Source organism: Parambassis ranga, chromosome 15 (assembly GCF_900634625.1).
Source record: "Parambassis ranga chromosome 15, fParRan2.1, whole genome shotgun sequence".
In the NCBI taxonomy this organism is placed as follows: domain Eukaryota; kingdom Metazoa; phylum Chordata; class Actinopteri; family Ambassidae; genus Parambassis; species Parambassis ranga.
The window spans coordinates 6,033,169-6,047,213 of NC_041035.1; the positions used below are offsets into that span (position 1 = coordinate 6,033,169).

Below are 14,045 nucleotides of genomic sequence, written 5' to 3' on the forward strand. Positions count from 1 at the left end.
ATGGATTGTTTAGTTTTAACTATTAATGGTCTCCAGCATATACCTGAATAAACAGAGAGTATACTGGTAGAGAATAAAACAGGCATACTAAAAAGTACATTCACATGTTTCTATATTGCTACACAATAGACACTACCATCAATAACCTCCCATCAATGACATCTAATGCACCAAAGAACGGACACTGTGCCGGATAACCAAAGCTTGGTTACAGGATAATCGCTACCTGTAGCTGAACTGTTCCAGTGGGCAACATTAATACAGCTATTTTTCTTGAAATCGCTCACCTGACTCTTAAACGTGCTCGCTGTTCTCTAACAGACACTACACAAAAGCAACATTTGACTCATTCCTAGCAAAACTGGGACCATTTTTATTCACAATAATCCTGCTCCTTCCGCACAATGACATCAATTTCCTTACAGAAGATGCTTGTGTCTCCTAAGAGGAAACAGATTTGCTTCGCTGTGGAAACCGATCCTTTTCACACCGTTCTCTCCATCAAAAACCTATCAAAGCTCCATGACACAAAGCACATTAGCTTTACAGAGATTGATAACAGGTGACAGGATTTGGTTGTGACTAATGCTTATCCTTACCAAATCTACTAGCAGGGTATGCTTTTCACTGTGCCACGCACCTCTATTATCAGTGACTTTTTTTTCATGTGCATGGCATACCATGTGCCATTGACTGGGCTTTATACTCTGTTCCACAGGTTTAGTGAAAGAAAAATAGGACAGAAGATATAAAATCTCAAAACACAGCTGCTTGATTTTTGTGCTTTATAATCTCTAACCCAATGGCAAATGCAGAGAAACTATTTTAAACAGATAAAAGTAGTAGACTGAAGTAAAGATCATGGGAGAAATTCAGGGAAATACCATAAAATGAAACTGAGCAGTGATTGTGTTGCATGTTAATTACTGCGTATTATTTACGTTTTCATGATCAGACCACTAAACAACAGTTAGGACCTTCAGTACTTCATTCTTTTTCATGTAAATGGACACGATGATCTTAAAGCGAAGCTGATTAGAGATAAAAACATAAGGAAATTCCGTGTGTATTGGTGTGTGTGTAAGCAGCGGGCATGGGGCCTTGTGGGTGGTAATTAGCACTTGAGTTTCACTAATGGCTTAATAGAAATCAGCAACCCCTACACACATTGCATACAGCGCAAAGACCTACTCCTCCACCTACTGCACATCTGTGTGTGTGCTGCTAGCCTCTCATTAATACCTATTTTTGTGAATGCTGAGAAAGCTTTGCAGCTTTTTCTTTGTAATTGCTTCACTGCCCACACACACACACACACACACTCCTATTAGTTCCTCTAATTGAAAGGCAATTAAGCTTCAGGTTTCGTGGTGTGAGCTAAACGCTGGGTGTCTGTTTTCAGCACCACTCTGTTTTTAAGCTTTTAACAGACCACAAAGAGCCGGCCACCGAAATAAGACACCCAAAGTGAACCTTAATACACTGACTCTCTCTGTCTGTCTTTTGCCTTTCAGTTTGTGTGTGTGTGTGTCCCCCTCTCTCTCTCTCTCACACCATTCTATGCAGCCTCCATATGAAGTTATATTTAAATAACGTATTTGGAAAAATTGTTAAATCTTTGCAACATCTCAAGAGTTTGTGTAAAATTCACTTGACAGCTGGACTGAAACACGAATGCTGTGTTTATTTCCATTTGTTGTTTTTTCTCTTATTCCGCCTTCCCTGTCCTGCTCTCTAGTTGTTTCATGTCATTCATCCCTCATCTTATCAAAACCTTCCTGGTGGAACATGTCACTTCAAGGAACCAGACATTGCAAAAAAAAAAAAAAAAAAAAAAGCCCTTGCAGTCCACAAGCTTTGCATCTACCACAGAGTAGCTTGGGGATTTGTTTTGAAGAGTAGGAGTGGATTTTTACAGTAACAGAAAATCTCATTTTAAACCTCCCATGACCCCCTTTTCTCATTTGAGCCTAAACATGAAAAAAAATACACCACATCTGGTTCTAATTCTAGTGTGTGGAGTTACAGGGGAGTCCAGTGGTTACAGTTCGATCATGGCAATAGTTAAAACTGTTGTGTGTTTGTGGTGTCCTTGAGTGTGTCTCCTCAGGCAAGAGCTTGAACCTGTAATTTACTGTAAATTACTCTGGCTAAGTTGTACTTTCAGATCAGAAAAGAAAGGCCACAAAACATCTTGATGGAGTGATGATGAAGCAGAGCAACGTAACATTCTTAAGCTGTTTCTAATATACAAAAGACACGATTGACAATCCAAGCAAACAAAGAAGCGGCAAATTACACAGCGTCTATTTTTTTCAGTGTTGTTATTGAGCTGCCTCAATAAACGTAATAAACTATAACCCACGTTTTTATGCTGTATGGCCATGTCCAACTAAAAATAAATACACAAATAAAATGCGTCAAGAATGGCAAAAATAAACATTGATACAGTGTCAATGAGAACAAAGAGAGGACGAATGTCGCCTGTTAAGGTTGTGCTGCAGGATCAGACAATTTCAACAACTGTTTCTGTTGTTGTTTCTGTCGGCCCCTCGGCTAATTCAGACACAATACTTCAGTGTCATGGCTTCATTTCCATCTAGGTCAGTTCAGAACAAACAAACAAAAAACTTTGTCCTATTGTCAACAGGTATGTTGGGATATTTTTTTCCCCATGAAACACCAAAATTTCAAAGTTTACAGAGTCTGTTTGGTAGTCTAACCACATCATAGGAAAATATTCTCTTTCCTCACCCCATACATCATCCTTTTGTATATAATCGTGTACACACTTCTTATACAAGGCACAGTGAAGCTGGATCCATACTCCGCGAGACAAAGACATTTTCCCCCCCTGCAGACGTTACGCCCACAAAATGACGTCATTTTTTGTCTCTGACCGCCCGCTGATCCGCACTCCTGTGCACAGGGTCCGGGCCGAACTTTGTCTTTCAAGGCTGTGCGGCAACCATGCTGTGATTGGTCGGAATTTATTGTGGGCGTGATGAAAGTGGAGAAGCGCAAGAGCCTCTCCAGGTATATAGGTAGGTGTATAAACAGCGCTGATTCAACAGATTTAGATAAGACCATACCGGTTTTGCATGATGAGCAATAAAAGAAAGAAAGAAAGGCAAGTCAGGGTGATTTGTCACCAATAACTCCAGACAGCCATTCACACATACCAGATGACTGTTATTACCATTCTATATACTCCTACATACCCGGGCATAATAGGCTCGTTAACAATGTCTGTATATCTTTGCTATTGTTACTTTTAATGTCGCATCTTCACAGCTCATCACCGGACAGTTTGAAGTATCGCAGGCACATTGGAACACAGTAGATGTGCAAATGTGGTCATAAAGGCACAAACACTGAATCTTTGCTATTGTTACTTTTAATGTCGCATTTTCACAACTCATCGCCGGACATCTCACGCTGTTGCAGGCACCCTCTCTGTATAATGCCCTCTTGCCATGGCACAAGTCCTTGTGGTGTGTTAAAAAACTCAGTAAAGTCTTTCCTTATAGTTTAGTGGGCGGGCCGTATGAGGAGTTCTGCACACACGCGTCTCGCGGAGTATGGTACCTCAGTGCGGAAAAGACCTTTTTTTTGTATCTCTTACCACCCGTGGAGCGCGTTCTCCGCTCTTTGTCTCGCGGAGTATGGATCCAGCTTGAGGCTTCTGTTCGTTCATACCTCTCAGACACAGGCAATGTGGGGAGACAGGGGGGAGGGGAGCATATACACAAGACACACTCAGACACACACACACAGACACACATACTGCTACATGTGCAATTGCACACCACGTGGCAAGGCAGACAGGGATATATATCACATTCATACATGAGTGAATCATCTTTATTGCTACTGACCCCTAGAGAGAGGAGGAGACGGGAAAAGTTTGAGCAGAATGAAAAAAGTGTTAAACTCTGTTTTTCTTTTTCATTCTATATTTTTCCAGTATTATTCTGAAGGTTGCTGTTGGAGGTTTGGCACAGTGCATATAACGACAGATAAATAGGAATGGCAATATATGAGAGAAAGAGTTAAAAATAGTTCGAGGGTGGGGTAATAGAGGCACGTCTCCCACCTGTCTAAGATTTGACTGGTTTACAAGCAAAGTGTAATGAAATCATCTTTTTAGGAAAAAAAAATACTGTTACTGACATTTTATTGGTATTAAACACTACCTTTTCAAATCCCACGCTGACCTTTAATTATTTTGGAAAGGTATATTCTTCTTGTTTGCTTTTTTATTCAACATAAGCTTCTTGGCATCAAATCACATTTTCAGCTTCTTTTTTTTATTACTGAAGGCAGAACCTATAACAACAGAGGTTTAAACTCAAGAAATAGTCTCCATTTCCCTACAATTGGTGGAGTACTCGTGTGCTTCCTTTTAGCCCTGAAGATACTCAGTGGGACTGCAGTTGTGGCAGCCATTACAGCTACACTGACTAAAGAGTCACAGCATGAAACACAGATACAGACACACAACAAAAGAAAAGCAATTTGTATTCAACATCTATTTACCTACTCAAAGAAATATACTCAAAAAGTTTAACTGTTTGCTAACCAGGAGGAAAGAAGATTTGAGAGGTAATAACAATGCATTATAATGACGAGCACGCACGCACTAAGATGTACGTTTACAATCACACGCAAACCATAGAAACATATAAAGACGTCATCAGACACTGTCAGACAGGCAGTCACGGTTATTCACCCTCTAATGCACACATGCTGTGTGATTGTTGGAAATGTCAGCCACACATGCCAAGCTGACTTTTTTTTTTTTTTTTTTAACCCTACTGCTCTGACCTCTGTGTGACACGCTCTGAAACTCACGCAGTGTGTGTCTAGTTAGTCTCTAATGTTAGCCACTGGATCACAGTGGTCTACTCAAACAGTGGATTCCACAGCATTGCTAGGGACCTTAGGGAACAACATACACACATTCAGTATTCTAATGTGACTCTTGAGTCATGTATTCAGACGGAGGAAGTGGTCTGGCCAAAAGGCATGCTTGCCCTGGGGAGTCATTATCACTGTCTGTTTCTGAGATGTCTGTCCCTCGCTCTGTGTAGCGCTAAGAAATCAACAAAGGAATGTTAGACATAGAGAATAAGAAGGGAAGAATCTCCAGTCCTCTACCAATCTGTGCATTTCTGACAAGTGTTACTTTAAGAAATACATATGTTATCAAGTATGTTGTGTAACTGTAATCCTGTGAATTCAATAGTCATAGCAGCAGCAGTTTTAAAATAACATTATTCATGTAGACCTTTTCATTGGAATATGCACTTGGCATCTTCTGACATAGCTGCAGTCAGGAAACAGGCTGGTTGTGTTTATCTTCACAGCAGCAGCAGCAGTTTTGTTTTCTTATCTCGGTTCTGTTGTATATCTTGTTTTATTAAAGCTACTTTTTTTCAGCTCTTATTTGCTTCTGATTTTCCAACAGTAAGCTGATTTTAATGATAGCCGTGTTCATCAGTTAAATCTGGAGACAGCATCCCCATCTCCCTCTGTGTGTAGGTGTATGACTGTAAACACAAATTAAAAGCAACAAACACTTACTGTTAACATAAAAGTCACCTCTGACTGATTGCTGTAGTCAAGCTATGGCAGTGCCAGATAAAAAGGAAGCGTTTCAAAAATCACCAAATTTCTTTTTAATTTCCCAGCTTGTATGAGGAAAACTAATTTTCTTTTTCACATTGACAGTGGGGTCATTTCTTTGTCATCAAGTCAAGTCACACACTATCACATTCACAGTCACGCTGAGTGTTTACCGAGACCGTGACTCCGTACACTGCTTTCAATCAGTTTTATTATTATTGTGTTTTTATGTGTTTGGCTTGACACGCATCTGACAGTTTCTCAGTGAAATAACAGCAGACCTGTAGCAGCAGAATCAGCACAACGGGGAAAACTATTTATTTTGGACTTGCATTATTTTTATTTGTTAAATAAAGCTGACACCTAATTTGACACATAAATGACAGTTTGAGAGCCTGTTAATAGATTCTGCATAGCAGGTGTCAGCTCCGCACAACAAGTGAGCAGCAGAGGGTTTTTTTTTTCCTTTTTGGGGGATGTTTATAAATCTACTTTGAACCTCATGCACCTGCAAGTGACAACTAGAAGTGGATAGTCCTGATTTTATTATATATTTTTTTCTTCTTTTGTTAAAATTGTGGATATTCTAATTCTGTCAACTCAAACCTAACAGTAATTTCATCATTTTACTGCTTTTACTATTGCAAAGTTTTGAAAGAAAGATTGTCCTGTCATAGTTTTGCCTTCTCTTCTTAGCCTTGGCTTTTACTCTTCTAATTTGCAGTAATTCCTCTTCAAACCTTTCCTCATGGTGATTTTAGTTGCGTCAGTTGGTCTTATTGCTGCAGCAGTGGCAGAGAACAGGCTTACATAAATGAACACATATACACACACACACATAAATCCACCGCTATACTGTCTGCGTGTCAATCAGAGGGGTCTGGGATAATTACCCAGATGATGAGCTGTGTGAGAATAACTGTCAACGCTTCCTGGTTGGTTGGTCATGTGATCAATGGGAGCCAAAGAGCCCATTTTCTCATCTACTGATCTAGTGAATATTTAACACACACTTGCATTGCACAACTATTATTATATTATACTATAAGAATAGCAGAGTTGTTTGTCAAATAAATCACTAATCCCAGCTCTATTGTAAAATAATACAGTGATGGGCTGTTATATACATTGTTTTGATTGATGTTTTCATAGGTGTCAAGATTCTTGTGTCTTGTGGTAAACAGTCAATGTATTGAGTTTATTACTTTATGGGAAGTGTAACCGGGTAAACTGGTGTCAACAAGGTTGCACCAGTTGCAGCACAGTAAACTGAAATGCATTTTAGGTGCAATCCCCAAGATCTTAGCATCATGAATTCCTCCATTGCAGTTTAATTTCTTTTCCAACATGCTCATTTGCCAAGACTTTTTTTCCATTGAAATTGCACTTAGGGCATTTCTTTGACATTCATCTAAAGTTTCTTGTAATGAGCAAGCAGTTTCTTAGCTTCACAGCTCAGGGCTGTTGATGGACACTTTGGGTTTTAGACAGATCAAATTTTGTCCAAGTCCTGCTGATTCATTCACTGCAGTGGTAAAGATCCCTGAATCATCAACTGCACAGTAATCAGAGTTCTGTTTAACACATCAAACTGTGAAAAGCATCCCAAGAGGAATACGCTGTATTTTTATGCAGCTTTCCATGCATTTGGCTGAGCAGTAAATAGAACACTTTGACCTGGTGTTTTCTCAGCTGTCCCCCCTTCAATGTCTGTGTCTAATTGAATTAAAGCTAATGGGTTTACAGACAACACTGTCTTGTGTAATTAGTACAATGTTCTAATTAACACAACAACCATTTGAGACGTCAGATCTCCAAGTGCAGTTAATGAATTCAGCATTTTTCCCCGAAACCTTTAACAAAGCACCTGTTTTCACTCTGACACTGTCACTGACCAAGATGTTTTCTGTTGTTCTTTCTTTTTAGGCTCTTTGACTGGAAGACAGAAAAAATTGAGCAACAAGCAAAAGACAGAAAAGCAAAGGAAGGCAAAAACGTGGTGAGCTGGTGATGAGTATCTGCAGGCCCCAACTCAGCCCATGAACTAGGAGGTACATCAACAACATTTCGTTAGAAAAAACAGGATACCACCTCAGTGGGAGCGGAGCTCCACTGAGAGGAACCAGAAAGCAGGGGGCGGAGTGAAGTGTGTGATCGCTCAGGTTGGGCAAGATGGCGATGTTGATGATGAAGTGGCAGGGCCTCGGGCTGCTGAGGATCTTTCTGATGTTACTGGGAGTGTCTGTGCTTTGTAGCGTCGCATTAGAGACCCGGAAAGGAAATGCTTCTTTGGATCACAGGGGCCACAAACACAGACATCCAGGTATGATAATGAAGCAAGCCTTTATTTTTTATCTTTAACTTGTAGTATGCCATGATCTTTTAATTCTCACAGCTAACAGACTGAAAATAGCTCTCTTATAAGTGGGCCCTTATTGTGGTTTTTGTGTGGGATCTTTAACAATAATCCAAACATCTTTGGATAATTAAGTCCTCAAAACATTTACAACCAGACTATCCAATTTGTAGCCTTTTATCTTTAACATTTACATAGCTATTTAATTTCCTGTTTACCATGCTTCAGTTACAGATGGTCAAACATGGCTGCTGCTCAGTCCTACCACAGCCTGCCCTGCAACAAACAGAGGTTAAGTGCCTTGCTAGAAGCTAGCCGAAAAGCTGCTTGTTAAAAGAGTATGACGTTCATACAACCCACCCACATTTTCTCGGCTGGGATTTAAACCAGTGACCCACAATGCAAAAATAGGCCTCTGTGTTCACAAGGGTTACTGCCTCCCACCCGCTTTTAAGTTCAGTCTCTTGGAGAAAAAAAAAGGAACTGCAGTTGTGATAATTCATTCATACAACAGGGAGTGAAGAAAAATAACATTTTAATTTTGCTATTAATGTGTTGTAGACGTCTTTAAAGAAATGTATTGTTGTTTGCAGGTCATCTGTCACTGCACAGACACCGAAACAGAGCGGGGAAGGAAGGACAGGTACTTCACAGGTCCAAACGAGGATGGGTCTGGAATCAGTTCTTTGTCATTGAGGAATACACTGGACCTGACCCAGTGCTAGTGGGCAGGGTGAGTCAACAACTTCCCTCTAAACAGATTAAGTATCTGAATAACATTTAAATTAATAGCCTGTTTGCCCTTCAGTGACAGGGGGCATGTTAGGTGACAGCCAACTTGGGCAGGATTAAATGTGCTTTTTCCCATTTATCAGAGACAGAGAGAGAGAAAGAAAGAGAGGTCATGTTCACATTCAAGGGTGAAGATGATTGGTGGTACTCCTCCACAACAACACCATCACTCAAACCCAGCAGTGGCTTTCATAAAAAACAACAAATGATGTTTACAATGCATCATATTTCATAGTCTTAAGGGCTGTAAAGGAAGAACAAGTATTTAATTAAATGTTAAACATTCTTAATTTTTCATGACAATATTTTTAATCTCTTACTTATTAGTGTTTGCCTGTTTAACAGAGAACATGTTGAAGCCTGTCTGCTAGTTTTTCAGCTGCAATAACCCAGTCTGTACCCCTCTATCTGAAATCCAGATGTTGGTTTTGCCTGTTCGTTTAACTCACTATCCTCTGATATTTTTTTTCCAGCTCCACTCAGATGTAGATTCGGGTGATGGTAATATCAAGTACATCCTGTCTGGGGAAGGCGCAGGAACAATCTTTGTTATTGATGACAAGACGGGCAACATCCACGCCACAAAAACCCTGGACCGCGAGGAGCAGGCCCAGTACACTTTAACAGCACAGGCCGTGGCCAGAGACACTAATAAACCTCTGGAGCCTCCGTCTGAATTCATAGTGAAAGTGCAGGACATCAATGATAATCCTCCAGAGTTTCTACATGGGCCGTATTATGCCAGGGTGCCTGAGATGTCCAATGTTGGTGAGTAGTGCAAGAAAGGGTCGGGGGTGAGGAGGGGAGGCTAAATCTAAAATGTATCAATTTTACCTTGAATGACATTTGTTAACGAAGTCTTGATAGGGTTTATTGGCAATGTTGTTTGTCTGCAAAACAGCCTTTTTCATACATTATTAATAATCCTTGAAATGTGAACACAGGAAGTGTGACAGGGAAGTGAATGTCAGAACACCATTAGCTGACACATCCAACTCCTGTTTCTGTTTTTCCTGTATATATTCCAAAAAGCGAAAAAAGGGCTCAAACCAAAGCAGAAATAAGAAAATATTTAGCACAAGGTTGGCACAGGAATGACCTTCTACCATCTCCTTACAGTCTCTTTTCCTGGGGCTTCTAATCTTGATAGATTTTCTTTCCAAATGTTACGTGGTCTTGAAGAGTCTTTAGCCCCTCAAGGCTGACCTGAAATGAACCACACTGGCAGTGGTACAGCCAGAGAAATCCATTCTTTGAATGGACTGGACTTCTAAAGGAAGGACTTCTGAATGAGTTCTGTTCAGGCTTTTTTCCCACAGATTTGTTTCAAAAAAACTGAACCCTGAATACAGATGGAGGAGCCAGTGAGCCAAATCAACAGAAATTAAACTTAAAGAAAGGCTTGGTCGACATTTGCATGGAGTACAACAGTGGTGTCACATGGTGTCACGTGATGAACAGCAACAGCCATCGTTTTAACCTGTGCCACGCAGAGAAGGGATGTAACATCTCCCCTTTAAAACTGCAAATGCAAATGTTAATCATCATCATTTTAGACGAGGGAAGAAATTGCTTAAATGTGCACCACCTGCTGGGATTGAGCAAGCTGCAATTACAGCTGCATTTTTTTTTGTCTCTGTTGAGGCTGTTTGGCTGAAGATGGTGATTTGCATCTTATTTTAACCAAAGCATGTATTTTGGTTAAATATGGGAAATGTACTGTATGTATTTGGAATTCAGCAACTAATATCACGGTGTTCAATTTTTATTAATAACTTGGATGCAGAGGTGGAGTATTTATACAACTTTTCTTGAGTAGGCTGTTGTGGAACTGATCTGTTAAGATTGATACAGCTCTGACAGCAATTTCTTAGTAAGTTAGTTTTACGAGTTGTGTCACATCTGAAAAAAAGAATTTCAACAATTATGCAAAGTTGATCGAATGTGTTTCAGACTTCTGCAAATTTAATTTACTTGGCCTATTTGCTCAGCTTAACTGTGTCAAGTGCAGTTAGGAGATTTACTGGAAGTCAACACTGTTGGGTGAAAACAGCCCATCTTCAAATTGTCAGTTTCTTTACGGGGACTAAGATAACCTGCCATGTTTTCAGCTCAGCAGCTGTGCATTTTTCAGATTATCCAATGTTTGAAAGATTTTCATAAATTCAGGGGGTTGATGAACTCTGTCAGCTCATGGAGGAATTTTAATGTTTTATTTAAAACATGAAAATCACTGAAATTGGAGACTGGATGTTTCCATCAGGCAATGATGAAATGCAGAGAAATAACAGCGGAGACCAGCCTCACAGGGGTCTTTCAGCTGCAGTGTCAGGACGTTTTTTTTTTTTTATCCCTTTTTCCATCCAGGCGGCACAGGCAGGTGAATCAGCACAGGCATTGTGACAAGCTTGTTTGTCAGACCATTCTTGAACTGCATCACTTGAGGTAAAGTTATCTCCCCCTGACTTGTCTCTCATGTCTGTTTGTCTGTCCTGTAGGCACGTCGGTGATGCAGGTGACAGCTACAGATGCTGATGACCCCACCTACGGCAACAGCGCCAGACTGGTGTACAGCATACTGCAGGGACAGCCTTATTTTTCTGTGGAGCCTCAAACAGGTGAGGTAGAAAACAAAACCCTGGTCTGGCCCTATAATCATCTACAACAACACCAGGCTCTATAATCATCTACAACACCATCGGGCTTATAGTCTGTGTGGAGAAGCTGAAATTGTAGCATGTAACGAGCATTCTCACATTTGATGCCATCAAGCCATTTTTATTTTGTTTCTCATCTCTCTTGTTTTTATTTTCCAATAAAATTTTGAATGCACATACCCAACTCATCTAGGGGTTAATAAATTACCAAATCAATATAATTAACAGACTGAATTCATAGCAGATATTGCAACATATCCGGGTATAAGATTACATCGATCTCTTTTGAATCATAATAAAAAAAAAACAATATAAGTATGAATTTGCATCATGCCATTGTAAACCAGAATTCTTAACCAGAGTCTCTTGTAAAAACCGCTTGTTGCCATTTCTCTCTGCAACATTTTCATCTTTTCCCCACTCTGAAAGTAAAAAGCTAAGAACTCACAGCTGCAGGGATCATGTACCAGCACATCCTTTCCACTCAAATTGGTGAGGAAAAGAAGGCACTGTTGTTAAAAAAAAAAAAGAGGTCCCAACCAGAGGACATTCAGCTTGGTCCCTGCAGAGCCCAGGCCTAATATTTGGGTTTGCATTAAAAGTAGAAATTGGATGTAAGGAGAGAGGTTAGGGCAGACATGGAGCTATGTTAGGTCAGTGAGAGAGAAGAACTGAAAGCGAGAGGTTAGAGTAGAGACGGGAAGAGAAATTGGTTTAGAGAGTGAGTTCATGGAAAGAGAGCGGCTAGGGCACAGAGAGGGGGGAGAGATCTGGGCAGAGTAAATCTTGCTAATCAAACCAGTGTTGGGTATTTGACTGGCTCAAATCCATAGCTCACATTTCTAATTGGTTTGGAGATTATCAGCTTTTCATGCTGTCACACACACATGCGCGCACACACACTTGGCATAATATGACAGCAGAAAGCCTCCCTAACACTGCAGCTACACATGCAGAGAGAAAAGGAGAGATGGAAAGAGAGTGGCGGGTGATGAATTAAGCAGAAAGAAAAGATTACTGGGGCTTGAAATAGATAAAAATAAGACTTCACAACTGTTCTACTAGAGTTCTTATTTATTTGAACGATGAGTGATGATGTGTTTTCTTCCAAAAATGAAATATCATGAGATAAATGTTTACTCTGAGGAATGCAAATCAACAGTGTACTACATTATTGTGAGACCCTTTTGAACTGTATGAATGTTAGTTAAAAAATATAAAAATAATGAAGATATGCAGGGCAGCCTTATTCATAGACAGACCAAGAATACTGGTAAAAAAAATATATAGCTTTAGGCTATAGACCTACTATAGAACTAACTACAATCTAAAAAAACCTTCCATGTCTTTGCAGGTATCATTCGTACTGCCTTGCCAAACATGGACCGTGAGGCACGCCAGGAGTATGATGTTGTCATTCAGGCCAAAGACATGGGCGGTCACATGGGTGGGCTGTCAGGCACGACCGAGGTGAAAATTACTCTGACAGACGTCAACGACAACCCTCCAAAATTCCCACAGAGTGAGTAAACATTTCAATTGTAATTATCTATGTACTTTAGTCACATTCGCTGATTTATTGATGGAGCGAGTGAAAAAGTACTTACTGAATATATCAAAACTATATTAGTTTGAATGATTCTATTCATAACACATACACAATTTACTTGTCAACCTGGCTATAGTATTGGTAATATATTTACCTGTACTGTACTGCACTGAATGACAACAACAACAACAAAAGGTTGAACCTGATTGACACAAGAACAGACTAACTGCAGAACAGCACTTCACTGTTTTCATCCAGTCTTTTCCATTTAGAACATCTTTCTGGCTCTCTTCCTTCTCCTCGTTCCCCCCCCCTCCCCTCCTGTAGCTGAGAGCAGAGGGACTCCTGGCAGAGATTCAGCAGAGTAGCTGCAGGAATGGATGGAGAGAAGAAGAGAGGGAGAAAAGAAGAGATGAGGGATCAGGATTTAGCCTGTGGAGAAGCTGAATAGGCGAGAAAAGAGACGAGACAGGGAGATGCACTGAGAGAGACAGAGAGAATGTCAGACCATCACTCCAGTTCCTGTATTTTCCAACGGGCTGTCAGTGTTTCATTGTCTTGAATTGCAAAGCTAAAACCTGACATGAATACGTGCATAGGCCAGGGTTTTACAAGCAACAGTGCTTAAAAGGCAAGATGTTTCTTCTGCAGGCTGTCTTCAGCATGCATGTTCAGTATATTGAAAGTTCAATTATGGCACATGCTCTATGACATTATAATGAGAACACAAACATGAAGCATATGTTAATACCAGGTCTTAAGCACCTAAAATGTTAAGTAGTTGATGATCTAAAGATCCGATTTTGATGGCAATATAAAAAAACATCAGTTTTTTTTCACAAGTGGACAGATAACAACAAAAAGCACGTCTTTATTACAAAATATTATCACTAAGTATTTACAAAATTCCTTTTTGTCTGACCTCTAGATAACAGTCATGCATCACTGCCAGTTTACACCTGTGATGCAAGTAAATTCTCCAAATAGCAATATGTTGTGGAAGTAGGTACGCGTGTTAAAAAAAATGTAGAGGGAGTACAACCACCTGCAAGAAAAGTCTCCC

The 14,045-nt window shown here is 40.1% G+C and overlaps 1 protein-coding gene across 1 annotated transcript in view; it reads left to right on the forward strand.

The window, feature by feature from the left end:
* The window catches only part of cdh11 (cadherin 11, type 2, OB-cadherin (osteoblast)), a 67,987-nt gene that overhangs the window by 40,093 nt on the left and 13,849 nt on the right, over nt 1-14,045 (forward strand). The window contains exons 3-7 of the mRNA XM_028422949.1: nt 7,555-7,951; nt 8,578-8,717; nt 9,250-9,544; nt 11,275-11,394; nt 12,788-12,955. Coding sequence (XP_028278750.1) covers nt 7,801-7,951; nt 8,578-8,717; nt 9,250-9,544; nt 11,275-11,394; nt 12,788-12,955 — 874 coding nt within the window. The 5' untranslated portion in view covers nt 7,555-7,800. The remainder of the gene's footprint in view (nt 1-7,554; nt 7,952-8,577; nt 8,718-9,249; nt 9,545-11,274; nt 11,395-12,787; nt 12,956-14,045) is intronic.